Here is a 26,535-nt window from a genome sequence, read left to right as displayed (position 1 = left end):
AGTTTAGTATTTCTTGCATGTCACTTGCAACTCTGCTGCCAACACAAGGGAATACAATGTCACACTTTCTCTGATTCCACTGTCTTTGAAACCATTATTACAGGCAAGGACCTATTTGTGAGAAGTGAGTGTGCATATTTGTATAATATTTATTTCAATAGAAATGTCCACTTGTGTGTTTGTCTTCCCTAACATTACTGTAAATTTCTCTTGACCCTTATGTTTCCTCTTGTCATACACAATTTTTCCCCCTCTTCATTTGTTGTCTAGTTTTAGTCGGCTGCACCTTGATGTAGTAGTATTAAATAGCTGTGACATTCAGGGGTTAAAGTTGAAATTTTCTTTCTTTTACAGAATAAGGAAGATTATGAATCAAAATTGGCTGCCTGGGAGAAGAAACAGGATGAGTTAACTTTGTACGCAAGACAGAAATTTGTTGTAAGTATGATGTGTCTTCAGTACTTGTTTCATTTATTATTCATTCATATATATATATATATATATATATATATATATATATATATATATATATATATATATATATAATATATATAAATAAGTAAATAAGTAAATATAAATAATATTAATATTATCAGCTGCAAAAGTGTGTGAGGTTAACAATAAAAAATTTAGACCCAGATTCAACAAGCATTTATGCCTCTACTTACAACACCTATTGATCTGTCCACAATCATGGCTTAAATGTTATAGGGGAGATTGTCATGGCCTAGATGTTATAGGGGAGATTGTCATGGCCTAGATGTTATAGGGGAGATTGTCATGGCCTAGATGTTATAGGGGAGATTGTCATGGCCTAGATGTTATAGGGGAGATTGTCATGGCCTAGATGTTATAGGGGAGATTGTCATGGCCTAGATGTTATAGGGGAGATTGTCATGGCCTAGATGTTATAGGGGAGATTGTCATGGCCTAGATGTTATAGGGGAGATTGTCATGGCCTAGATGTTATAGGGGAGATTGTCATGGCCTAGATGTTATAGGGGAGATTGTCATGGCCTAGATGGGCCAGGATGTCAACAATTTCTTTAGTATTTCACCATCCATGTATTTAAAAGCAATTCTGAAGTTAGCCTATGCTCGTTGTACGAGCATAGGCTCGTACAACGTTCTTTATGTGATCCTCAGGTGATAGTTTTCTATCTAGAACCACCCCTAGATCTCTTTCTTTATCAGAATTCTTCAAAGATTTCTCACATAATTTATAGGTTGTGTGAGGTATATGTTCTATTCCACATTCCATAACATGGCATTTATTAACATTAAATTCCATTTGCCAAGTGGTGCTCCATATACTTATTTTGTCCAGGTCATCTTGAAGGGCATGACAATCATCTAAGTTTCTTATCCTTCCTATTATCTTAGCATCATCAGCAAACATGTTCATATAATTCTGTATACCAACTGGTAGATCATTTATGTACACAATAAACATCACTGGTGCAAGAACTGAACCCTGTGGTACTCCACTTGTGACATTTCTCCAGTCCGATACATTGCCTCTGATCACTGCCCTCATTTTTCTGTCAGAATTTTTTTTAATCCATGTTAGAAGCTTACTTGTCGCTATTCCAATATTTTCCAGTTTCCAGAACAACCTCATATGTGGAACTCTGTCAAAAGCCTTTTTTAGGTCCAGATAGATGCAGTCAACCCAACCATCTCTTTCCTGTAAAATCTCTGTTGCTCGATCATAGAAGCTGAGTAAATTCATTACACAGGATCTTCCAGATCGAAAACCATACTGTCTGTCTGATATTATATCATTTCTCTCTAGGTGTTCTACCCATTTAGTTTTTATTTTTTTTTCCAATATTTTGACTATTACACTTGTCAATGATACAGGTCTATAATTGAAGGGGGTCTTCCCTGCCGCCACTTTTGTAGATTGGAACTATGTTAGCCTTTTTCCACACATCTGCTTGAAAAAAGTCTATGTGTGTGTGTGTGTGTGTGTGTGGATCATGGACTCGATAACATAGAAAATAGTGCTCTGTTAAATTAGACAATCTAAGTGTTAGAATTACATTGATTAGACAATATGTAATTAATTAGACAATGAGAAAGGTTCCATGTATTTTATAACCTTTTAGTTTGTTGTTTAGAATGATTAAGAATTAAGAATTATTTTTTACAGAACAAAAAGTCTAAAAGGGTGTTGAAAAAACCACTGGTCACTGTAAAAGCGAAGATGCCTGAAGTTTTCAGCAATGTGGTTCATTGTGATTCAACATGTCCGTCATTCCACGATGAACCACCTAATCCTCCCCCCACCCCCTTCAAGCTCTTTTGTTTGAAATGTGAGCATTCTATTAAACAGGAATTTGAAACGCCAGCTCAAAAAAGAAGTGTGCTTGCAAAGACATGGGAAAATTTTCCGTATGAAAAGAAGTTTGCTTATTCCAGACGCTGTGAGGAACTCAAGGAAAAGTATGAAGCTCGCTTGATACAGTATGTCCAAAACATGGACAAAAAGATGCGCAAAATTTATTTGGGTTTTCGTCGCCAAAATTTGTATTTGTATTTTAAACGCGACATATTTCAGAATTCTTATCCAAATGAAAAGTATCCAGTATATGCGTTATCTCCAAAGAAGAAGAAGAAGAAGCAGAGGGTAGCATCAGAGAGCGATGATGACTTTGTTGCCGAGCCAGTATTGGCCAGTGACAAGCATATCAAGGAAGGAAAGTCAAAAAAGAACATTGCAGTTGAGAAAAGTCAGTCTTCTATGCCTTTTAAAAGAAATGAAAATATAACATCTAAGACTAAAAAAGATGCCAAAAGGCAGCTGCTAGGAAGCAAAGTTAATAAGTTAGATGGGAACAACACAAAATATAAAAGCAAGTCACATGTGACCACTTCTAAATCTGCAAAAGTAGCAAACTGTATTGGATCAAATTCTCCTCTTGTTGGTTCTGACTCGAGCACTGGTAATGAGAGAAAAAGAAAAATCTCAAGAGATGAGAGCTTAGAAGAAGAACTGGAGCACAATAAGCCTTCAAGCAGGTTATCAGCTAAAAGAACCAAACCCACAATCATAACGAATGAATTAGAATCTGAAATTGATTCTGATGTTGACTCGGACTGTAGTGAAGTTCATATAGACAAAAAACAAAATAGTTTTAATACTTCTGTGGAAGATTCTGTAAGTGATGATTCAGACTTTGTGGAAGACCTTGTAAAATCAAAACCTAATAAATTATCAACTGAGAAATCACCATCTAAAAAAGAAAAATCTATCATGACTCCAATGAAATTAGATTCTGATAACTCAAGTGATGAGGAGAGTGATGAAGAGATAGAAATTGAAAAACCTAAACCCAATACATTTTCTTCCAAGGGATCGCCATCTAAAAAAACAAAGTCACTCGTGACACCAATGGAATCAGATGAATCATTAGAAGAAAGTGAATCTGAGGAAGAATTTGAAAAGCCCAAACCCCAAAAATTAACTTCCAAGGGTTTACCATCTAACAGAAAGCCAATACTAACACCAAAGAAATCAGAACCCGATGAATCAAGCGATGAAGAGATTGAATCTGAGGAAGAACATGATAAACCCAAACCCAAAAAATTAACTTCCAAGGGCTCACCATCTAACAGAAAGCCAGTACTGACACTAAAGAAATCAGAATCTGGTGAATCAAGCAATGAAGAGAGTGAATCTGAGGAAGAACATGATAAACGCAAACCCAAAAAATTAACTTCCAAGGGCTCACCATCTAACAGAAAGCCAGTACTGACACTAAAGAAATCAGAATCTGGTGAATCAAGCAATGAAGAGAGTGAATCTGAGGAAGAACATGATAAACGCAAACCCAAAAAATTAACTTCCAAGGGCTCACCATCTAACAGAAAGCCAGTACTGACACTAAAGAAATCAGAATCTGGTGAATCAAGCAATGAAGAGAGTGAATCTGAGGAAGAACATGAAAAAACTAAGCTTGGTAAATCATCTTTCGAAGAAGAGTCGGTATTTACACCACAGAAATTAGAATCTAATGACTCAAGTGACGAAGAGTGTGACGCTGAAGTTGGGCCAGCCTGGAAGTCCTCAACTTCAATAACAAACTACCAGGTGAGTGAACTTTAGAGGTGAATTTTACTTATCAAGGAGAAGCTGGTGCGTGTCAGAGGAGAGGAAGCACATGTGTGTGTGTCAGAGGAAAGGAAGCACACGTGTGTGTCAGTGGAGAGGAAGCACGTGTGTGTGTCAGAGGAGAGGAAGCACACGTGTGTGTCAGTGGAGAGGAAGCACATGTGTGTGTCAGAGGAGAGGAAGCACATGTGTGTGTGTCAGAGGAGAGGAAGCCCATGTGTGTGTGTCAGAGGAGAGGAAGCCCATGTGTGTGTGTCAGAGGAGAGGAAGCACATGTGTGTGTCAGTGGAGAGGAAGCCCATGTGTGTGTGTCAGAGGAGGGGAAGCACATGTGTGTCAGAGGAGAGGAAGCACATGTGTGTGTCAGAGGAGAGGAAGCACATGTGTGTGTGTCAGAGGAGAGGAAGCCCATGTGTGTGTGTGTGTCAGAGGAGAGGAAGCACATGTGTGTCAGAGGAGAGGAAGCACATGTGTGTGTCAGAGGAGAGGAAGCCCATGTGTGTGTCAGAGGAGTGGAAGCACATGTGTGTGTCAGAGGAGAGGAAGCACATGTGTGTGTCAGAGGAGATGAAGCACACGTGTGTGTCAGAGGAGAGGAAGCACATGTGTGTCAGAGGAGAGGAAGCACATGTGTGTGCCAAAGGAGAGGAAGCACATGTGTGTGTCAGAGGAGATGAAGCACACGTGTGTGTCAGAGGAGAGGAAGCACATGTGTGTGTCAGAGGAGAGGAAGCACATGTGTGTGTCAGAGGAGATGAAGCACACGTGTGTGTCAGAGGAGAGGAAGCACATGTGTGTGTCAGAGGAGAGGAAGCACATGTGTGTGTCAGAGGAGAGGAAGCACACGTGTGTGTCAGAGGAGAGGAAGCACATGTGTGTGTCAGAGGAGAGGAAGCACACGTGTGTGTCAGAGGAGAGGAAGCACATGTGTGTGTCAGAGGAGAGGAAGCACATGTGTGCGTCAGAGGAGCGGAAGCACATGTGTGTGTCAGTGGAGCGGAAGCACATGTGCGTGTCACTGGAGGGGAAGCACATGTGTGTGTCACTGGAGAGGAAACACGTGTGTGTCAGAGGAGAGGAAGCACATGTGTGTGTCAGAGGATAGGAAGCACGTGTGTGTGTCAGAGGAGAGGAAACACATGTGTGTGTCAGAGGAGAGGAAGCACATGTGTGTGTCAGAGGAGAGGAAGCACACGTGTGTGTCAGAGGAGAGGAAGCACACATGTGTGTCAGAGCAGAGGAAGCACATGTGTGTGTGTCAGAGGAGGGGAAGCACATGTGTGTGTCAGAGGAGAGGAAGCACATGTGCGTGTCAGTGGAGGGGAAGCACATGTGCGTGTCAGTGGAGAGGAAACACGTGTGTGTGTCAGTGGAGAGGAAACACGTGTGTGTCAGAGGAGGGGAAGCACATGTGTGTGTCAGAGGAGAGGAAGCACATGTGTGTGTCAGTGGAGGGGAAGCACATGTGTGTGTCAGAGGAGAGGAAGCACATGTGTGTGTCAGTGGAGGGGAAGCACATGTGTGTGTCAGAGGAGAGGAAACACGTGTGTGTCAGAGGAGAGGAAGCACATGTGTGTGTCAGAGGAGAGGAAGCCCATGTGTGTGTCAGAGGAGAGGAAGCCCATGTGTGTGTCAGAGGAGAGGAAGCACATGTGTGTGTCAGAGGAGAGGAAGCACATGTGTGTGTCAGTGGAGAGGAAGCACATGTGTGTGTCAGTGGAGCGGAAGCACATGTGTGTGTCAGAGGAGAGGAAGCACATGTGCGTGTCAGAGGAGAGGAAGCACATGTGCGTGTCAGAGGAGAGGAAGCACGTGTGTGTCAGTGGAGCGGAAGCACATGTGTGTGTCAGAGGAGAGGAAGCACATGTGTGTGTCAGTGGAGGGGAAGCACATGTGTGTGCCAAAGGAGAGGAAGCACATGTGTGTGTCAGAGGAGATGAAGCACACGTGTGTGTCAGAGGAGAGGAAGCACATGTGTGTGTCAGAGGAGAGGAAGCACATGTGTGTGTCAGAGGAGATGAAGCACACGTGTGTGTCAGAGGAGAGGAAGCACATGTGTGTGTCAGAGGAGAGGAAGCACATGTGTGTGTCAGAGGAGAGGAAGCACACGTGTGTGTCAGAGGAGAGGAAGCACATGTGTGTGTCAGAGGAGAGGAAGCACACGTGTGTGTCAGAGGAGAGGAAGCACATGTGTGTGTCAGAGGAGAGGAAGCACATGTGCGTGTCAGAGGAGAGGAAGCACATGTGCGTGTCAGTGGAGGGGAAGCACATGTGCGTGTCAGTGGAGAGGAAACACGTGTGTGTGTCAGTGGAGAGGAAACACGTGTGTGTGTCAGAGGAGGGGAAGCACATGTGTGTGTCAGAGGAGAGGAAGCACATGTGTGTGTCAGTGGAGGGGAAGCACATGTGTGTGTCAGAGGAGAGGAAGCACATGTGTGTGTCAGTGGAGGGGAAGCACATGTGTGTGTCAGAGGAGAGGAAACACGTGTGTGTCAGAGGAGAGGAAGCACATGTGTGTGTCAGAGGAGAGGAAGCCCATGTGTGTGTCAGAGGAGAGGAAGCCCATGTGTGTGTCAGAGGAGAGGAAGCACATGTGTGTGTCAGAGGAGAGGAAGCACATGTGTGTGTCAGTGGAGAGGAAGCACATGTGTGTGTCAGTGGAGCGGAAGCACATGTGTGTGTCAGAGGAGAGGAAGCACATGTGCGTGTCAGAGGAGAGGAAGCACATGTGCGTGTCAGAGGAGAGGAAGCACGTGTGTGTCAGTGGAGCGGAAGCACATGTGTGTGTCAGAGGAGAGGAAGCACATGTGTGTGTCAGTGGAGGGGAAGCACATGTGTGTGCCAAAGGAGAGGAAGCACATGTGTGTGTCAGAGGAGATGAAGCACACGTGTGTGTCAGAGGAGAGGAAGCACATGTGTGTGTCAGAGGAGAGGAAGCACATGTGTGTGTCAGAGGAGATGAAGCACACGTGTGTGTCAGAGGAGAGGAAGCACATGTGTGTGTCAGAGGAGAGGAAGCACATGTGTGTGTCAGAGGAGAGGAAGCACACGTGTGTGTCAGAGGAGAGGAAGCACATGTGTGTGTCAGAGGAGAGGAAGCACACGTGTGTGTCAGAGGAGAGGAAGCACATGTGTGTGTCAGAGGAGAGGAAGCACATGTGTGCGTCAGAGGAGCGGAAGCACATGTGTGTGTCAGTGGAGCGGAAGCACATGTGCGTGTCAGTGGAGGGGAAGCACATGTGTGTGTCACTGGAGAGGAAACACGTGTGTGTCAGAGGAGAGGAAGCACATGTGTGTGTCAGAGGATAGGAAGCACGTGTGTGTGTCAGAGGAGAGGAAACACGTGTGTGTCAGAGGAGAGGAAGCACATGTGTGTGTCAGAGGAGAGGAAGCACACGTGTGTGTCAGATGAGAGGAAGCACACGTGTGTGTCAGAGGAGAGGAAGCACATGTGTGTGTGTCAGAGGAGGGGAAGCACATGTGTGTGTCAGAGGAGAGGAAGCACATGTGCGTGTCAGTGGAGAGGAAACACGTGTGTGTGTCAGTGGAGAGGAAACACGTGTGTGTGTCAGAGGAGGGGAAGCACATGTGTGTGTCAGAGGAGAGGAAGCACATGTGTGTGTCAGTGGAGGGGAAGCACATGTGTGTGTCAGAGGAGAGGAAGCACATGTGTGTGTCAGTGGAGGGGAAGCACATGTGTGTGTCAGAGGAGAGGAAACACGTGTGTGTCAGAGGAGAGGAAGCACATGTGTGTGTCAGAGGAGAGGAAGCCCATGTGTGTGTCAGAGGAGAGGAAGCACATGTGTGTGTCAGAGGAGAGGAAGCACATGTGTGTGTCAGTGGAGAGGAAGCACATGTGTGTGTCAGTGGAGCGGAAGCACATGTGTGTGTCAGAGGAGAGGAAGCACATGTGCGTGTCAGAGGAGAGGAAGCACATGTGCGTGTCAGAGGAGAGGAAGCACGTGTGTGTCAGTGGAGCGGAAGCACATGTGTGTGTCAGAGGAGAGGAAGCACATGTGTGTGTCAGTGGAGGGGAAGCACATGTGTGTGTCAGTGGAGCGGAAGCACATGTGCGTGTCAGTGGAGAGGAAGCACATGTGTGTGTCAGAGGAGAGGAGGCACATGTGCGTGTCAGTGGAGGGGAAGCACATGTGTGTGTCAGTGGAGCGGAAGCACATGTGCGTGTCAGTGGAGAGGAAGCACATGTGTGTGTCAGAGGAGAGGAAGCACATGTGCGTGTCAGAGGAGAGGAAGCACATGTGCGTGTCAGAGGAGAGGAAGCACATGTGCGTGTCAGAGGAGAGGAAGCACATGTGCGTGTCAGAGGAGAGGAAGCACATGTGCGTGTCAGTGGAGCGGAAGCACATGTGTGTGTCAGAGGAGAGGAAGCACATGTGTGTGTCAGTGGAGAGGAAGCACATGTGTGTGTCAGTGGAGCGGAAGCACATGTGCATGTCAGAGGAGAGGAAGCACATGTGTGTGTCAGAGGAGAGGAAGCACATGTGCGTGTAAGTGGAGGGGAAGCACATGTGTGTGTGTGTGTGTTAGTGGAGGGGAAGCACGTGTGTGTGTGTGTGTTAGTGGAGGGGAAGCACGTGTGTGTGTTAGTGGAGGGGAAGCACGTGTGTGTCTGTGTGTGTGTGTGGAGGGGAAGCACGTGTGTGTGTGTGTGTGTGTGTTAGTGGAGGGGAAGCACATGTGTGTGTGTTAGTGGAGGGGAAGCACGTGTGTGTGTGTGTGTGTGTGTGTGTGTGTGTGGAGGGGAAGCACGTGTGTGTGTGTGTGTGGAGGGGAAGCACGTGTGTGTGTGTGTTAGTGGAGGGGAAGCACGTGTGTGTGTGTGTTAGTGGAGGGGAAGCACGTGTGTGTGTGTGTGTGTGTGTTAGTGGAGGGGAAGCACGTGTGTGTGTGTGTGTGTGTGTGTGTGTGTGTGTGTGTGTGGAGGGGAAGCACGTGTGTGTGTGTGTGTGTGGAGGGGAAGCACGTGTGTGTGTGTGTGTGTTAGTGGAGGGGAAGCACGTGTGTGTGTGTGTGTGTTAGTGGAGGGGAAGCACGTGTGTGTGTGTGTGTGTTAGTGGAGGGGAAGCACGTGTGTGTGTGTGTGTGTGTGGAGGGGAAGCACGTGTGTGTGTGTGTGTGTGTAGGGGAAGCACGTGTGTGTGTGTGTGTGTTAGTGGAGGGGAAGCACGTGTGTGTGTGTGTGTTAGTGGAGGGGAAGCACGTGTGTGTGTGTGTGTGGAGGGGAAGCACGTGTGTGTGTGTGTGTGTGTGTGTGTGTTAGTGGAGGGGAAGCACGTGTGTGTGTGATAGTGGAGGGGATGCACGTGTGTGTGTGTGTGTCAGTGGAGGGGAAGCACGTGTGTGTGTGTGTGTTAGTGGAGGGGAAGCACGTGTGTGTTAGTGGAGGGGAAGCACGTGTGTGTGTGTGTGTGTCAGTGGAGGGGAAGCACGTGTGTGTGTGTGTCAGTGGAGGGGAAGCACGTGTGTGTGTGTGTGTGTTAGTGGAGGGGAAGCACGTGTGTGTGGAGGGGAAGCATGTGTGTGTGTGTGTGTGTGTGTGTGTGTTAGTGGAGGGGAAGCACGTGTGTGTGTGTGTGTGGAGGGGAAGCACGTGTGTGTGTCAGTGGAGGGGAAGCACGTGTGTGTGTGTGTGTGTAGAGGGGAAGCACGTGTGTGTGTGTGTGTGTGTGTGTCAGTGGAGGGGAAGCACGTGTGTGTGTGTGTGTGTGTGTGTGTGTGTGTGTGTGTGTGTGTGTGTGTGTGTGTGTGTGTGTGTGGAGGGGAAGCACGTGTGTGTGTGTGTGTTAGTGGAGGGGAAGCACGTGTGTGTGTGTCAGTGGAGGGGAAGCACGTGTGTGTGTGTGTGTGTGTGTGTGTGTGTTAGTGGAGGGGAAGCACGTGTGTGTGTGTGTGTGTTAGTGGAGGGGAAGCACGTGTGTGTGTGTGTGTTAGTGGAGGGGAAGCACGTGTGTGTGTGTGTGTCAGTGGAGGGGAAGCACGTGTGTGTGTGTGTCAGTGGAGGGGAAGCACGTGTGTGTGTGTGTGTGTGTGTTAGTGGAGGGGAAGCACGTGTGTGTGTGTGTGTTAGTGGAGGGGAAGCACGTGTGTGTGTGTGTGTCAGTGGAGGGGAAGCACGTGTGTGTGTGTGTCAGTGGAGGGGAAGCACGTGTGTGTGTGTGTGTGTGTGTGTTAGTGGAGGGGAAGCACGTGTGTGTGTGTGTGTTAGTGGAGGGGAAGCACGTGTGTGTGTGTGTGTCAGTGGAGGGGAAGCACGTGTGTGTGTGTGTCAGTGGAGGGGAAGCACGTGTGTGTGTGTGTGTGTGTGTGTTAGTGGAGGGGAAGCACGTGTGTGTTAGTGGAGGGGAAGCACGTGTGTGTGTCAGTGGAGGGGAAGCACGTGTGTGTGTAATTACCTAAGTGTAGTTACAGGATGAGAGCTACGCTCGTGGTGTCCCGTCTTCCCAGCACTCTTTGTCATATAACGCTTTGAAACTACTGACGGTCTTGGCCTCCACCACCTTCTCACTTAACTTGTTCCAACCGTCTACCACTCTATTTGCGAAGGTGAATTTTCTTATATTTCTTCGGCATCTGTGTTTAGCTAGTTTAAATCTATGACCTCTTGTTCTTGAAATTCCAGGTCTCAGGAAGTCTTCCCTGTCGATTTTATCAATTCCTGTAACTATTTTGTATGTAGTGATCATATCACCTCTTTCTGGGGGGAGCCCCGTCGGCTCCCCGGAGCTTTACCGGCTGATATGCTAATGTCAGACTTTGGCATCAGTCATGTGTATGGAGTTCTAGGGCCTACCGGGGACCACGAGCCAGAACCTGGCCCCCTCAGAGAGGCAAGGGGAGCAATGGCCTATAGAAACCCCCGTGTGGTTGGAAGCATTCTATGTCTGCCATCGACCGGGTCAAGCATCCAGAAAGGTAAGCATTCCAAAACAAACCCCTATTCTGGTGAAAATTGCTACCTAAGCCGAACTAGTGAATAGAACTCTTCAACAGAAAACACGGAAACTAGTATGACGTCATACGTCACCGCGCCGCTGTCTGCGCAGCTCCCCCCTCCCCGGGAGGGGGAAGGGGGAGCCCCAGACCTCCCACACCGGCTATCCACCCATTAGTTCTTCGGCTGATGCTATAGGCAATGGTTATGTGCTCCGGCTCCAGTGGTTGTTTCAGCACTGTACCTAGAGTGTGGTGTCTGTTTTCTAGGTGGTGCGTGAGCCGGGTGTGATTCTTCAGTACTCGGGCTGCATGCGCCTAGGGTTCCCTTCCCTAGGTGCCCTGTAAGTACTGCCCTTGGGGCTTGGGGCCACCTTCCACAAGTTCCTTGGGTCCTGCCCCTGCTTGGCCGTTTACCGCTTGGTTTTCGGCCGCTCTTTGTGTGCTCGGGTGTTCTGTCTCCCTTGTTCGCCTTAGAGTAAGGGGCAGTGTTTGCACTGGTGGGGCGCGGGGTACTGTGCAGCTTGTCTTTACCAATCATAGCGGCCGGCTCTGTTCCGCTTGGGTACGCTGTCCTCTTGCGGGGTTTTCTTTTTCTTTTGTTTATATACCTGGTGGGGGGGTCTGCCTTCGTTCTTGCCCCTTGTGTCCCTTGTGTTCTGAGTATTTCTGGTGGTACCCCCTGCTAGGTCCCCGTGAGTGTACACGTCCCGGGGGTTCAGCTCTTAGAAAGTTGTTTGGTAGCTTGGGTGCCGGTTAGCAGTACCCTGCCTGGGATTACCTGAGCGCGAGTCCTCTTAAAGTAAACGCTCGGGACCCTGGGAAACCCCTGGGGGCGCGCGGGTCCGATGGATGTGACCCCAGAGCCCCCCCCTCGCTTCCAGCGAGTTTGAGGGTTGCTCTCACCTTTTGTCTCTGGGTGACTCTCTGTTTTGCCTCCGTCTGCTGCCTGTGGGGTCGGTGACACCTTCGACCCGGTGTCCTGCGAGTTTGGTTGCTCGTTGTGGCTCGGTTACCCAGTTGTGCTAACAAAGCGGGTGCGGGCAGCAGGGGCGTTGCACTTGAGCCTTGGTGGTGGCAACGTTCTCGTGGTTTCCTCCCCGGGAGCCCCGGGGCTGCCCCGTTGTATTCCGTTTTTCCCCTGGTTCACCCTTCCTGCCTGCATCCGGTTCCTTACCGTCTGTAGGTTCAGGGCGGGGTGTTTGGTGGTGTTGAGACTCGGGCAGTCTCGGGGAATTCCCCTTCCGGGGTAGTGACGGGGGCATTTGGGCCTGTTCCTCCAGCCGTGTTGTATGAGTCTGCCAGTGGGCTCCCTTCCTTAGTGTTTTCACGGCTGCCCCGGTTTTCTGGTACGGCCGGGGCTTTGGGGGAACGGCTCGGCCCCGGGGCCTGTCGTGTAGGTTCCCGGGGCTGGGGAGGGGCTGACTTGGGGGGCCTTGGCCCCGTTAGACCCCGTGGGGGGTTTTATCCCCCTCTAGGCGGGGCTTGTGGTTACGCGGAGTGGGGTTTTTCCTCCCCACTCGCCGTACGTGCTGTTGGACGTCGGCCCCTCCCCGGGCTCGGTTCCTTGGCCTTTGAGTCGGTTGGTTCCGTCCTGTGGGTGGATGTTTCCTCCCCCGCTTTTTGGGACGGTGTTTTTGTCATGTTTCCCCGTTCGATGGGGTTCTGCGTGACTTTTGATCTCGGGTGCGCCTGCGCCTTCGTGTGCCTTCGGGACTAGTGTTGGCTTCTGTGTTCTCGAGGGTACGGGAAGGTTTTTCGCTACTTCCCGCATTATTGGAACGTCTGTCGGCTCCTAGTACTTGTCGCCCTGTTGGGCTACTTGTCGCCCTGTTGGGCTACTTGTCGCCCTGTTGGGCTACTTGTCGCCCTGTTGGGCTACTTGTCGCCCGGTTGGGCTACTTGTCGCCCGGTTGGGCTACTTGTCGGCCGGTTGGGCTACTTGTCGCCCGTTTGGGCTACTTGTCGCCCGTTTGGGTTCCCTTTTTTTGGGCTCTTTGCTTCTTTGGCCGGTTTTCTTGTTCCTGCTTCCTCTTTTGGCTCTTTTTCTCGTGCAATAGTCCTGGCTGGCGCCTTCCCGCAGGGAGGGTGTGCGGTTCGGCCAGCGTGTTATGCGCATGCGCCGTGGAGTTTGTTTTGGTCTGGGCGATGGTTCAGTGCTGGGGTTTTGCGCCCTTTTTTGCTACAGTGCTTCGCCTCTCGTTCTTCTCCCTGGCTGCGGTATGTGCCCCTTTGCGCCAGGGGTGTCCTGGTTCCCAGTTGTGGGGAGGACACCGCGGTTTTCTGTGTCATGGGTGTGGACCGCCTCCTTCGCCTCTCCCTGTTCTCCTGCGGGTCCGGCTCTGGCGTCTTCACCTGGCGGTGCTCCCAAGTTCTTCTGGGCACGGTTGAGTCGTGTCAAGTTCGAGCCACCATTCGCCAGGTGAGTTTCTGCGGTCTGGCGTCTTTTGGCCGGGCGCTGGATGCGGCGGTGTTCATATACCTGTCTTTATTTAGGTATAATTTTGTACGACTGAGACCGTTCGCACACCAGTGACTGTCCCTTTATCACCCCTTCCTGTCCCCCTCCTGTGCATGTCCAACCCATGCTACAGTCGTTCAGGGGGACCCTCCTTTTTTAATGTTGTGAGGTGTGGGGGTTGTAGGGTTGGTTCTGTACTCACCTGGTGAGGCTCCTGGCTGTGCTTGCAGGATTTGAGCTCTGGCTCTTGGGTCCCGCCTATCTGGTAGAACTTGCGGGATAGTACCAGTGGAGTGCAGTGGTGCTATTGGCACTTTTGGGGAACACTGTATTACCATCAGTGGTCTGTGCTTGTTACACGACCTACTTGCGAGCATAAGCCTTCTTGCTGGTTCGTCCATGGACTTCCAGGGCGCACTGGCCTGTTTTCGTATGGCAGTTCCGGCCCGTCCTGGTTGTGGGGGTATGTGGGCCGGTGGACTGCTCCTAGCAGCTGCCTGGTGGGCCATCCTCTGGCCGGTCTGGCCTGACCTTGGGCCGGGCTTGAGGTGTAAAAGAGCTCCCAGTACCTCATCCAGCAGGTATCGAGCAGGGTTTCTCCGCCGTCGGTCGCCTGGTGCAGGTTTCTGGGCCTGCAGGGTTTTGTCGTGTCTCCGTTGGCCCTGTCTGGGGTCTGCCTGCTCCGTTCTCTGCCTTTGCAGAGGGGAGTTGCTATTTACATGTTGCATGTTGCAGTGGTGCCTGTTGCTGCTGCTGCTGCACGTGAGCATTGGTACCGTGTTTCATGGTGGCGTGTCCTTGTTCCTGTGTCCGGTTGTGGAGTGGCGCTTTGCTGCCGTTTTGTGCCTGGGGATTGCGTGGGGTTTTTGTCCCTGCCTGATTGTCCACCCCTGGTTGTTCTCCTGGTTTTTTTTTTTTTTTTGTGCTTCTGCTCTTTCTTCCTGCCTCTTCTGCAGCAGGAATGTTCTGCGTGTGTTCTTAGGCGTTGGTCAGCCTGTGTCCTGTGATGTGCTTCTTTGTTTCGGTCTGTTGCAGTTGTTCGGGCCCCTTGGTTCGGGTCCTGTTCTGGCGGCGACCCTTCCGCCTTCTTTGGTTTTCCTAGCTTGCCCTGCCGGTTGTTGTTGTTGTTTTATTTTTTTGGGGGGGTTCTTGCGATGTCTCGCGTCGGACCCGTCGTTTCTGAACTCCTGGCGGGCTTGCATGCTTCGGAGTTTTTCTGTTCGGCAGACGTTCCATCTCCTTGTGCCGCCTGGGTTTCGGTGGTCGCGCCCGAGATCTTCTCGCGGCTCCGCCTTTTTCCTGGGCTCGGGGGGGCCTTGTCGGGGCTGCTTATGTTCTGCCTCGTGGTCTCGCCTCCGGTTGGTGGTCGGGTGGCTTCGTGGTAGGTGTCCCACCTGCGTGCTTCTTGGCGGCAGTATGGGGTATTTTGGCGGTCCTTCCTTTTCCTGTCCCTTCTTCGGTGGGTCCTTCTTGTTGGCTTGGTTTACTCTCGGCTTGGTTTTCTAGTGGGGGTTGGGGGCCGTCGTCTTGCCACATACTGTCGCCTCTTTTCGTGCGGCGCAGGCGGAGCCGCTTCAGCTTGCTTTCGGTCTTGGTGTTGCTTCTGCACCGTTAGTCAGCTGTCTTGTGCGTCATTTCACCTCCGGCCTGTTCGTGCGCCGCTTGCACCATCCTGGTCTCTGGTCAGCGTGCTCTGTCTTCTCCTCGGTTGGTAGTGCCCCTTCGGTTCCGGTGTGTTTTTTCGTCGGCTCTTTCCTTTGGGCCTTTGCCTCTGGGGGTCGGTTCGCTGTGTTTTCTTGCTCCTTCGGTTTTAGCGTTTTGGTTGTTTGATGGCAGCAGTCTCCATCTTTTCTGGCGCGGGGTGGGGCTGCTGCATTCTGGAGGGGTCCAGGGTTTGTTGGTGCTTTGTTGGTCGGGCCGGGGGTGTGTCGTTTTTGTGTTCAGTGGCGGCCCTCTGCTGTTGTTTGCGTGCCACGGCGTTTGGGTCCGGAGCGCGTTTTGCGTTGATCCGGTTCTGTTCTTCCCGGTTCGCGGGTGATGGTGTCCCGGGTGGTCAGCCGTGTTCTTGTGGCTAAGCTGCCTGTGTTCTTCCCTCATGCCTGTGGCGTTCGTGGCTTCGCTGCTCTCGCTGCCGTCTGGGCGACGTGGCCTTGCAGTCTTTCGGGCATGGATTTTTGGTGTTCGTGCAGGGGCCTTGCTGCTCGTGGTTCTCGTGTTGTTCCCGGGATTTTCGGGGCTGTGGCGCCTTGGGTTGGCGTTTGCTGCCGGTTGTCTCGCCTCCTTGGGGGGTGCGTGGTGTCCGCCTCCCGGTTTTGTCCCTTTGACCTTCCTCTGTGGGTAGTTAGCTCCGGGGAGCCGACGGGGCTCCCCCCAGAAAACCAGCGTTGAATGTAATGAAACGCCATTTTCTGGGTGAGACCCGGAGGCTCCCCGGCAACCCTCCCTCCCTCCGGTCGGCGTTTTTCGCGTGTTTTGACATCCAGCCTCAGAACTGATGGGTGGATAGCCGGCGTGGGAGGTCTGGGGCTCCCCCTTCCCCCTCCCGGGGAGGGGGGAGCTGCGCAGACAGCGGCGCGGTGACGTATGACGTCATACTAGTTTCCGTGTTTTCTGTTGAAGAGTTCTATTCACTAGTTCGGCTTAGGTAGCAATTTTCACCAGAATAGGGGTTTGTTTTGGAATGCTTACCTTTCTGGATGCTTGACCCGGTCGATGGCAGACATAGAATGCTTCCAACCACACGGGGGTTTCTATAGGCCATTGCTCCCCTTGCCTCTCTGAGGGGGCCAGGTTCTGGCTCGTGGTCCCCGGTAGGCCCTAGAACTCCATACACATGACTGATGCCAAAGTCTGACATTAGCATATCAGCCGGTAAAGCTCCGGGGAGCCTCCGGGTCTCACCCAGAAAATGGCGTTTCATTACATTCAACGCTGGTTTTTTCTTCTGTCTTCTAGTTTTGGCATATTTAATGCTTCTAACCTCTCCTCGTAGCTCTTGCCCTTCAGTTCTGGGAGCCACTTAGTAGCATGTCTTTGCACCTTTTCCAGTTTGTTGATGTGCTTCTTAAGATATGGGCACCACACAACAGCTGCATATTCTAGCTTTGGCCTAACAAAAGTCATGAACAATTTCTTTAGTATATCGCCATCCATGTATTTAAATGCAATTCTGAAGTTAGAAAGCATAGCATAGGCTCCTTGCACAATATTCTTTATGTGGTCCTCAGGTGATAGTTTTCTATCTAGAACCACTCCTAGATCTCTTTCTTTATCAGAATTCTTTAAAGATTTCTCACATAATATATAGGTTGTGTGGGGTCTATGTTCTCCTATTCCACATTCCATAACATGACATTTATTAACATTAAATTCCATTTGCCAAGTGGTGCTCCATATACTTATTTTGTCCAGGTCTTCTTGAAGGGCATGACAGTCATCTAAATTTCTTATCCTTCCTATTATCTTAGCATCATCAGCAAACATGTTCATATAATTCTGTATACCAACTGGTAGATCATTTATGTACACAATAAACATCACTGGTGCAAGAACTGAACCCTGTGGTACTCCACTTGTGACATTTCTCCATTCTGATACATTGCCTCTGATTACTGCCCTCATTTTTCTATCAGTCAGAAAATTTTTCATCCATGATAGAAGCTTACCTGTCACCCCTCCAATATTTTCCAGTTTCCAGAACAACCTCTTATGTGGAACTCTGTCGAAAGCCTTTTTTAGGTCCAGATAGATGCAGTCAACCCAACCATCTCTTTCCTGTAATATCTCTGTGGCTCGATCATAGAAACTGAGTAAATTCGATACACAGGATCTTCCAGATCGAAAACCATACTGTCTGTCTGATATTATATCATTTCTCTCTAGGTGTTCTACCCATTTAGTTTTGATTAGTTTTTCCAATACTTTCACTATTACACTTGTCAATGATACAGGTCTATAATTGAGGGGGTCTTCCCTGCTGCCACTTTTGTAGATTGGAACTATGTTAGCCTGTTTCCACCCGTCTGCTACGATTCCTGTACACAGGGATGCCTGAAAGATCAGGTGAAGTGGAATGCTGAGCTCAGATGCACATTCTCTCAGAACCCATGGTGAAACGCCATCTGGGCCAGCTGCTTTGTTCTTACCGAGCTCCTTGAGCATTTTTTCCACTTCGTCTCTAGACACCTCTATGTGTTCAATGTTGTTCTCTGGAATTCTTATTGTATCTGGTTCCCTAAAGATTTAATTTTGTACAAACACACTTTGGAACTTTTCGTTTAGTGTTTCACACATTTCCTTTTCATCTTCCGTGAATCTATTTCCCATTTTCAACCTCTGAATATTATCCTTTACCTGCAATTTGTTGTTTATGAATTTATAGAATAGACCTGGTTCTGTTTTACATTTGTCCGCAATCCCTTTTTCAAAATTTCTTTCTGCCTCTCTCCTCACTGCCGTGTAGTTGTTTCTCGCATCTTTGTATCGCTGGTATGTTTGGGGGTTCGGCCTCTTCCTGTATTGATTCCATTTTTGTGTCTTTCGGTCTCTAGCCCTCTCGCAATTTCTATTGAACCAATCCTGTTTCCTAGTTCTGCATCTCTGTTTTGGTATAAATTTTTTTGTGCCTTTATCATATATTTCACAAAACTTGCCATACATCTCATTCACTTCCTTGCCTAGCATCAAGTCTGTCCAATTATACTCACTAAAAAAATTTCTAAGGTCACCATAATGTCCTCTCCTGAAGTCTGGTTTTTCAACTGCTTCAACCTCCTTATTTTCTTCCAGCTTATAATGCATTGCATACTTTATTCCCAAAAAGACATGGTCACTTTTACCCAAGGGAGGAAGGTACTGAATGTCAAATATCTCTTCCTCCTTCCTGGTAAATATCAAATCTAGCATGGAGGGAACGTCCCCTTCCCTCATCCTCGTAGCTTGTTTAACATGTTGATACAAGAATGTTTCCAGGATGAGGTCTACAAATTTACAGGTCCAAAAATCTTCTGTTTTAGCTTCATATGCTTCCCAGTCTATGGATTTCAAGTTGAAGTCACCGACTATCAACAGTCGTGATCTATCGTTATCCGCTCTCGCTATAATCTCTCTCATTATTGTTATAAGACCTTGACGTTTACTATCTAGCTCCTCCTTTGACCATGTGCTGCTTGGCGGTGGACTATATGCATTTATCATCATTAGTTTATCATCCTCATAGCAGATCTCTAGTGCTATTATGTCAACTTCTTGTGGATTGGCAGTCATTATTTCCTTCACCTTTAGGTGTTCTTTTACCAGCACAGCAACGCCACCGCCTTTCCTAATTTTTCTGTCCCGTCTCCAAATTGAGTAGCCCCTTGGGAATATGACCTCATTTAAAATTACATCTTCAAGTTTTGTCTCCGTGAGTGCAACAATGTCTGGTGTCTGCAGCTGTATTACATCACTTAACTCCAGTATCTTCGATCTCACTCCATCTATGTTGGTGTATGCAATCTTCAGGAACTTGTTCCCCCTCTCCTTATTCTTCACTCCCCCTCTCTCTATTGATTTTGTTGGTTTGCCTTTATGTACCACTTTACTGGTTTGCCTACCCCTATCACTTTGTAGAAAAAAGAATTTATTTCTTCTTCATTCCTGCTCTCATTTAAATGTTTTGCCTCGGCGAGGTTCAGTTTCAGCTTCTCTCTATCTTCTTTTGAAAGATCTCGTCTTAACGACCACCCTTTCCCATCCTCATCCCTTTGCAATTTTCTAGCATTCCTTAGTACTTCTTCCATCTGTTTGGCACCGTTTAGGGTGATCCTCAAAGGTCGATCTTTCCCTTTTACGTACCTGCCTATTCTCCTGTAGTCGCACACATTCTCTCTGTTTGTAAGACCTTCCACGAGGCCAACAATTTTATCTACTACTTTAGCTTCTTCTACAGCTCTTTCTGACCTAGATGTTATCGCCTTTTCTTTGCAGCCAAAAATGATCAGGGACTTACTCCGATCAACTGTGTTTTGCACCAACTTCGGGTTAGATGCCAATTCTTTCCTCACTTCTAGCCTAATGTTTGTTTTATCTTGGTTGCTGCAGTGTTTGACTTCCTTTACTGCTTCTTCTATTTTTTCCTTCTCCTTAGCCACTTGTGCATAAGTGAGTTGCATATCTTTCTTGCACTGTTCTATTCCCTGTGTAACTTCCTCCATCTGTGCTGACAAAAGCTGTTTCTCCTGTTGAATTTCCTTGCCTAACCTATTGTAGTCATTTATGTTTAAATTTACTTTAACTTCTTCCAAAGCTATTTTTAAGAGTTTATTTTCTTCTTCCATGGCTTTGCAATTTGTTTCCAATTGATTCTTATCCTTGCGCAAGTCTTTCACTAAACCCTCAAGACATAAAACTTTGCTATTCAAATGGTCATTACTTTCTTTCAATTTACTAATTATTTCTACATGAGAGTTCACTATAGTATCTAAATTTACCAACTTGTTATGTAGACTACTAATATCAATGCTTTCTTCATTGATAATAAGACGTGTGTGTGTGTGTGTGTGTGTGTGTGTGTGTGTGTGTGTGTGTGTGTGTGTGTGTGTGTGTGTGTGTGTGTGGAGGGGAAGCACGTGTGTGTGTGTGTGTTAGTGGAGGGGAAGCACGTGTGTGTGTGTGTGTTAGTGGAGGGGAAGCACGTGTGTGTGTGTGTGTTAGTGGAGGGGAAGCACGTGTGTGTGTGTCAGTGGAGGGGAAGCACGTGTGTGTGTGTGTTAGTGGAGGGGAAGCACGTGTGTGTGTGTCAGTGGAGGGGAAGCACGTGTGTGTGTGTGTCAGTGGAGGGGAAGCACGTGTGTGTGTGTGTTAGTGGAGGGGAAGCACGTGTGTGTGTCAGTGGAGGGGAAGCACGTGTGTGTGTGTGTGGAGGGGAAGCACGTGTGTGTGTGTGTGTGTTAGTGGAGGGGAAGCACGTGTGTGTGTGTGTGTTAGTGGAGGGGAAGCACGTGTGTGTGTGTCAGTGGAGGGGAAGCACGTGTGTGTGTGTCAGTGGAGGGGAAGCACGTGTGTGTGTGTCAGTGGAGGGGAAGCACGTGTGTGTGTCAGTGGAGGGGAAGCACGTGTGTGTGTGTGTGTCAGTGGAGGGGAAGCACGTGTGTGTGTGTCAGTGGAGGGGAAGCACGTGTGTGTGTCAGTGGAGGGGAAGCACGTGTGTGTGTGTGTGTCAGTGGAGGGGAAGCACGTGTGTGTGTCAGTGGAGGGGAAGCACGTGTGTGTGTGTCAGTGGAGGGGAAGCACGTGTGTGTGTGTCAGTGGAGGGGAAGCAGGAGGGGGGGGTTTACAGTGGAGAAGGAAGCAGGAGGGGGAGATTCTGTGGAGGGGGCTGGGAGGGTGATGCTGGTGATCGATCCTGCTCTTTATGCTCTGCCTACTACTAGCCTTGTTGTTCCTCACATTAAGTTGGTTCATTTGCATTTCCAGTTTCCACCCGTGTCCTCTTATCCTACTTTCTCTCAATGTGAAGATGTGTGTTGATGAAGGCGGGTATGTTGGTGGAGGGGAAGGTAATATGTGTGTGTGGGGGGGGGGGGATGAGTGCTTGGATCTGGCTGGCTGGCTTGCTTCCTTTCTTCTCCCATTCCTTCCATCCTCCCATTTTCTTCCCTGCATCACACTTCCTTTTCCCCTGCCTCCTCTATCCCAAACTCACTCCCCACCTTTCCATACTTCTCAATCCTTTCCTCCATCCCACACCTCGGACCCGAGATGTGGGATGGAGTGAAGTAACTGTACAAGTGACGTGTATATGCTGGTTGTGTGGCTGTATGCATGTAGATGTTGGTACATACCATAAATGTTCTCAAGATTAATGATTTTGTATATAAACACTTATCATAGATGTTATCCTTGTTAACTGGTAACATTCTTCCACACATTTAATTTGTTCTTAATTCTCATAACTTGCTGTACAAACATTTGTAAATTAGTCTGTTGTGTATTTCAGAGTTCAAGTTCATCGGATTCTGACTAAGGGGTCTTGATGTGGAAACTGCAGAGTAAACTTAGATGGAAGTTCTTACATGTTTTCACTTATTAAAATTATGACTGAAATGCCACATTATTCATTTCTTTTATCCAAATGAGCATAGTAGAATGTATAATTTTTTTAATGAATTAAAAAATTTGTTCATTTGTTTAGTGTTCCCTTTTACCAATAAAGCTATTTTACAGATTTTGCTACTTGTGTTAATTGTGTCTTCTGTTGTGCTGTTGCTCTTAACCCCCTAAATGACACGGCTATTTCAACAATCTTGGATTTGTTACAGTATGGCAAACCAAGTTCCTAATGAGACCCACTTGACTTATTGAGTCTGGTGCATAGAAAATGTAGATACTTATGAACCATTACTTTTCATAGCAGGTTGCATTTGTAATGTTGGTTACTAAAATGTAAAAAATGCGACCTATTAGTTGAGAGGATGGGTTAATTTTACAGGACATACATTCAAATTCAAATTCAAATGTTTATTTAGGTAAAGTACATACATACAAGGGGTGATACAGACATTAATGAATTTATAGATAGAGCTAGTACATACAATGCCTAAAGCCACTATTACGCAAAGCGTTTCGGGCAGAAATGCTGAAGTGTGCATGTCTAGAAATTGGTAATAAATCCAATTGGGGAAAAAAAATTATGGTGATTGGAGCAATATAATGATTAATAATATTTTTTATTAAAAATGTCATCGTAATAGAGTAATTGATGATAAAAAAAAAAGTGACCATGTAAAACACTAATGTAATATACAGAGATTTCAAGAATGCTTTCAACAAGTGTGACCATGGTGGTGGTGCACACACAATATGCATAAAGGAATTACTCTACTGCCAAAGAATGAATAATATCTTTAATTTCCTAAAGAACATAACCCAGTGTAATAATCAACATAGAGGACATAGCAAGCCTCCTGATGTAAATCATCTCTCTCAATGGGCACCACAAAATATGTTTAATGACGTTCCAACCCCCTGCGCTATTTAAAAATGGAAAACAGTCAAATCACACTATAGAATGAAAAAGATTTAAGAGTAATTAGTTTGGAAGACCTTAATTTTAAAGAACACAGTAGCCGTCACAGCTGCCAAGAAAATGACAGGTTGCATAACAAGATACTTTCAAACAAGATGCCAGTCTAATAATACTTTTTAAGACACTAGTGATTGAATATTGTACAATAACAGCCCTCTAAAGCTGAAGAAATTGCTGACCTGGAGAATGTGAAAAGAGCTAATTCTGTCAGAATTCACTCAATGTAACATTTAAATTATTGGGATTGCTTAACACTTTAAATCTGTATTTCCTAGAGTGCAGGCAGGAGATACACATCACAGCTCACACTTTGAAAATAGTGTTAGAGGGACTGGTTCAAATCTTCAAAAGGAAATAACACTACATGAGACCAGGAAGTGTAATATATTCCCAATGAAAAGCAGAGGTGTAATAGGTATGCTGAGAGAGAGAACTGTATCGAAATTAAGAGCCCAATACCTTTCACCACTTCGACCCCACACAATGGGCATAACTGGCCGACCTCTCATAGTATTAAAAAGAATTTTATAAACACCTCCAAAGGATACCTAGTCAACCAAGCTGTGATTCATGTTAGACTGCAAGCAGATGGGTTAAACAGCCTGGTTGACCAGGCCACCAGCTTGGAGGCTAAGTCAGAGACCGTGGGGGACTTTGATCCTTGAAGCCAACGAAACCAAAAGGAAAGTTTGCAAGTGAGACATCCTTATAGAAAAAGGAAGTTGGTGAAGGGAAACGGCCTACCTGAGGGGCAACATCCAAAGCCTGACAACTGTGAGGAGGATGATGTTGCAGAGACTGGTCGGTAGCAAAGGCAGTAACAATCCTGATGTTCCTGTAGTGATAAGACACTGGTTTCAACATTCAAATTCTGGAAAGAGGATGAACTAAACACACCATAGCCGAGGTGTAACCCAGTATGATGCAGAACATCAAGATGATGAAATGTCAAAGGATAGGCCGAGGAGTAGGCAGGGTAGCCATAATCAAGTTTAGACAGCATGAGAGAGGAGTGTAAATATAGGAGGGTGTATCGGCTTCTCAGGAATTACAGGACAAGACGAAATAATGTAAGGGCCTTAAAGCATTAGACTCGGGGTGACCAAGACAAACGAGTGTCAAAGACTAACCACAAACTTTTTGTGGAATCTTAATACAGAAGGAGAATAAAAGTGTCAATGAGGGATGATCAACTTGCTTCCGTGTAAGTCATAGCACAAGTCTTAGAATGTAGAGAACTCTAAGCTATGATTGGTGGCCCAGGACAACAGCATCAATCACAAATTGGAGCTGGCGTTGGAGGAAAGTGATTGTCGTGACAGCAAAGAGCAAGATGGTCGCCGTATGTGAGAATATGCCAGAGGGAAGGGAGAAAGGAAGGACAATTTTTTCTAATTTTTTGAGGAAAAATAATAGTGCCCAGAACAACCGTGGGTGTACAGAATACCCCCGTTGAAGAGCAAAGGTAAAATAGGTACTCTGAGAGAGAACTCTTATCAACATCAGAGACCCGAGACCCCAGTTGAAGAGCAGAGATGCAATAGGTAATCTGCTTGATGGGGTTCTGGGAGTTCTCCCCAAGCCCGACCCAAAGCCAGGCTCGACTTTTTAGAGTTTGGTCCACCAGGCTATTGCTTGGAGTGGCCCGCAGGCCTACATATTCACCACAGCCAGGTTGGTCTGGCACTCCATGAAGAAAACTGTCTAGTTTTTTCTTGAAGATGTCCATGGTTGTTCTGGCAATATATCGTATACTCACTGGGAGGATGTTGAACAACCGTGGACCTCTGGTGTTTATACAGTGTTCTCGGATTGTGCTTATGGCACCCCTACTCTTCACTGGTTCTGTTCTGTATTTTCTTCCATATCGTTCACTCCAATAACTCAGAGAGAGAGAACTCTATCAACATCAGAGGCCCGATACTGTTCAACACACTTTCACTACACATAAGGGGCATAACTGGCTGACCCCTCACAGTGTTCCAGAGAGAACTTGATAAGCATCTCCAAAGGATACCTGGATCAACCAGACTGATTCATATGTCAGGCTGTGAGCAGCCACGTCCAACAGCCTGGTTGACCAGTCCAGCAACCAGGAGGCCTGATCGACGACCGGGCCTCGGGAATGTTAAGCCCGGAACCACCTCAAGGTAACCTCAGGGTAGGGGAATACCATTTTACTGGACAAAAAGTGTCACTATAGGAATGACAAGAGAAGACATTGAAGGGAGAGCAGGAAATTGCCACAAAGGCCCAAAGAATGTAGCCGAGATAAAATATTATTCATCCAAGTGGGGTCATAAACCTTTTCTAGGTAAAAAAGAACAGCAACCACGCTGGTCTTTGCGGCACAGTTCGAATGGTTCACTGAAACATCTGTTGTGCTGCGACACTTACGAAAGCCCAATTGAGAGAGAGAGAGAGAGAGGTTAGGATAGTGTTCTAAGACCCACATAAGATGGACATTGACCATTCGCTCGAAAAGCTTGCAAATGTAACTCGTCAGGGCAATGGGGCAAAAATCCTTAGGGGAAGTTCCACGAGTACTGGATTTCCAAATAAAAAGAACCACCGCCTTAAGCCAGTCTTCAGGGATGGACGATGGCTCCCAAATACGATTAAAAATATACAGTAAATACTGAAAGTCACATGTAGGTAGTGGAAGAAAGGGAACTGGTGGTGGTGTCGGGGTTTAAGGTTTGAAAACGGTTGCCGCAGTACTGAGAAGGGGGAACGAGGGTAGGGAATAGTAGTATGATGCAACATAAGTAAGGTTAGAAAAAGTTAAGATGGCTGACCTGCCGTTCAGCCTCGGAAAAAGATACACAATCGCTAAGCTTCAAGGTGAGCATGACTTGTTCATACTTATAGTGCATGCACTCGTGGGAGAAGACAGGGTGGGCCTCACCACAGCTGATGCACCGAACTTGGGGAGAAGAGCAATCCATACGAGAACGGCCAGCACCACCATATAAGGGAAAAAGGACATCTCACTACTACACTTTGAGGAACCATGACCAAACTTTCTATGCCTATTGCAGAGGCGCAGAGAGAGGATGCATTCCTGAATGGAGCACCGGCAAGAATAACTGTAGACAGCAGGGTCCGACCATCAAGAGTAATCTTAACGACTCGAAAGGGGGGTTGACGACGATGACCATGAGGGAGTCGAATAAGTGTTAATCTGGAGGGTGGAAAATTCTTAGGTGTCGAGGATATATTTAATATTCTCATGACAGTCTTTAAGGTCTCTATCTCCAAATGGCAACATGGTGCGGGAGAACGACAGTGTAGGTGCTGGCATTTAACAGGGAATTTTTGAACACCCAGACCAGGGTCTCACCAATGCAGGACAAGTAGCTAGGTGGGCAGCTGCCTCGTGAGAAGGGACCGCAACTACACGTGTGCTACTTTGGGTGGGGGGGGGGGGCGAAACAGGGCCAAACAAATCCTGGAGCAAGAGGTAGAAGATCTCAGACACGTACAAAGGCGGCGACGGTGCCGTGAACCCCCACAAAGGAGAAGGGCGTGTGTAAAAGGCACCGTTGTCACGACAAGAGATGTAGCCACCTTAAGCAACGAGGTAGCCACCAATGGGGGCTTGGGACTCAACCCTGCAAAACAAATGACAAGGGGAACGGAAAGTATCAGTAGGGGTAGGTAGAGACAGCCTGGTCTGGGTCCACCACAGCCGGAACTATGAAGTTGAATAGCACTTCCAACACGGTCCAACTCGGGGCCTGGTTGCCACCCCAAAAGTCTGGGAAGAGGAAATATGTTCAGAAGTATACATACAAGTTACCCGAGAGACTTCGCTGCCTGGCACCCCCACCCACAACGAAACCCACATGGAAAAGTAACCTCAGGAGTAACTGGAACAGTTTGTATCAACTACAGTCTACCGCTCTACCAACTGAGCTATCGCAGGAACTAACTGGA

General features: G+C 47.7%; 1 protein-coding gene across 3 annotated transcripts in view; it reads left to right on the top strand.

Annotated features, from left to right (window-relative positions):
- LOC123758005 (nucleolar transcription factor 1-A) overlaps nt 1-21,739 on the top strand; it is a 118,651-nt gene extending 96,912 nt beyond the window's left edge. For all 3 annotated transcript variants that reach the window (XM_045742114.2, XM_045742117.2, XM_045742115.2), the window contains exons 13-15: nt 355-438; nt 2,156-4,096; nt 21,508-21,739. In XM_045742114.2, coding sequence (XP_045598070.2) covers nt 355-438; nt 2,156-4,096; nt 21,508-21,534 — 2,052 coding nt within the window. In that variant the 3' untranslated portion in view covers nt 21,535-21,739. The remainder of the gene's footprint in view (nt 1-354; nt 439-2,155; nt 4,097-21,507) is intronic.
- Nucleotides 21,740-26,535: the final 4,796 nt, after the last annotated feature.

This window comes from Procambarus clarkii, chromosome 40 (assembly GCF_040958095.1).
Source record: "Procambarus clarkii isolate CNS0578487 chromosome 40, FALCON_Pclarkii_2.0, whole genome shotgun sequence".
Taxonomy (NCBI): domain Eukaryota; kingdom Metazoa; phylum Arthropoda; class Malacostraca; order Decapoda; family Cambaridae; genus Procambarus; species Procambarus clarkii.
The sequence above is the reverse complement of the archived record's forward strand: the minus strand, read 5'-3'. Positions and strand labels throughout refer to the sequence as shown.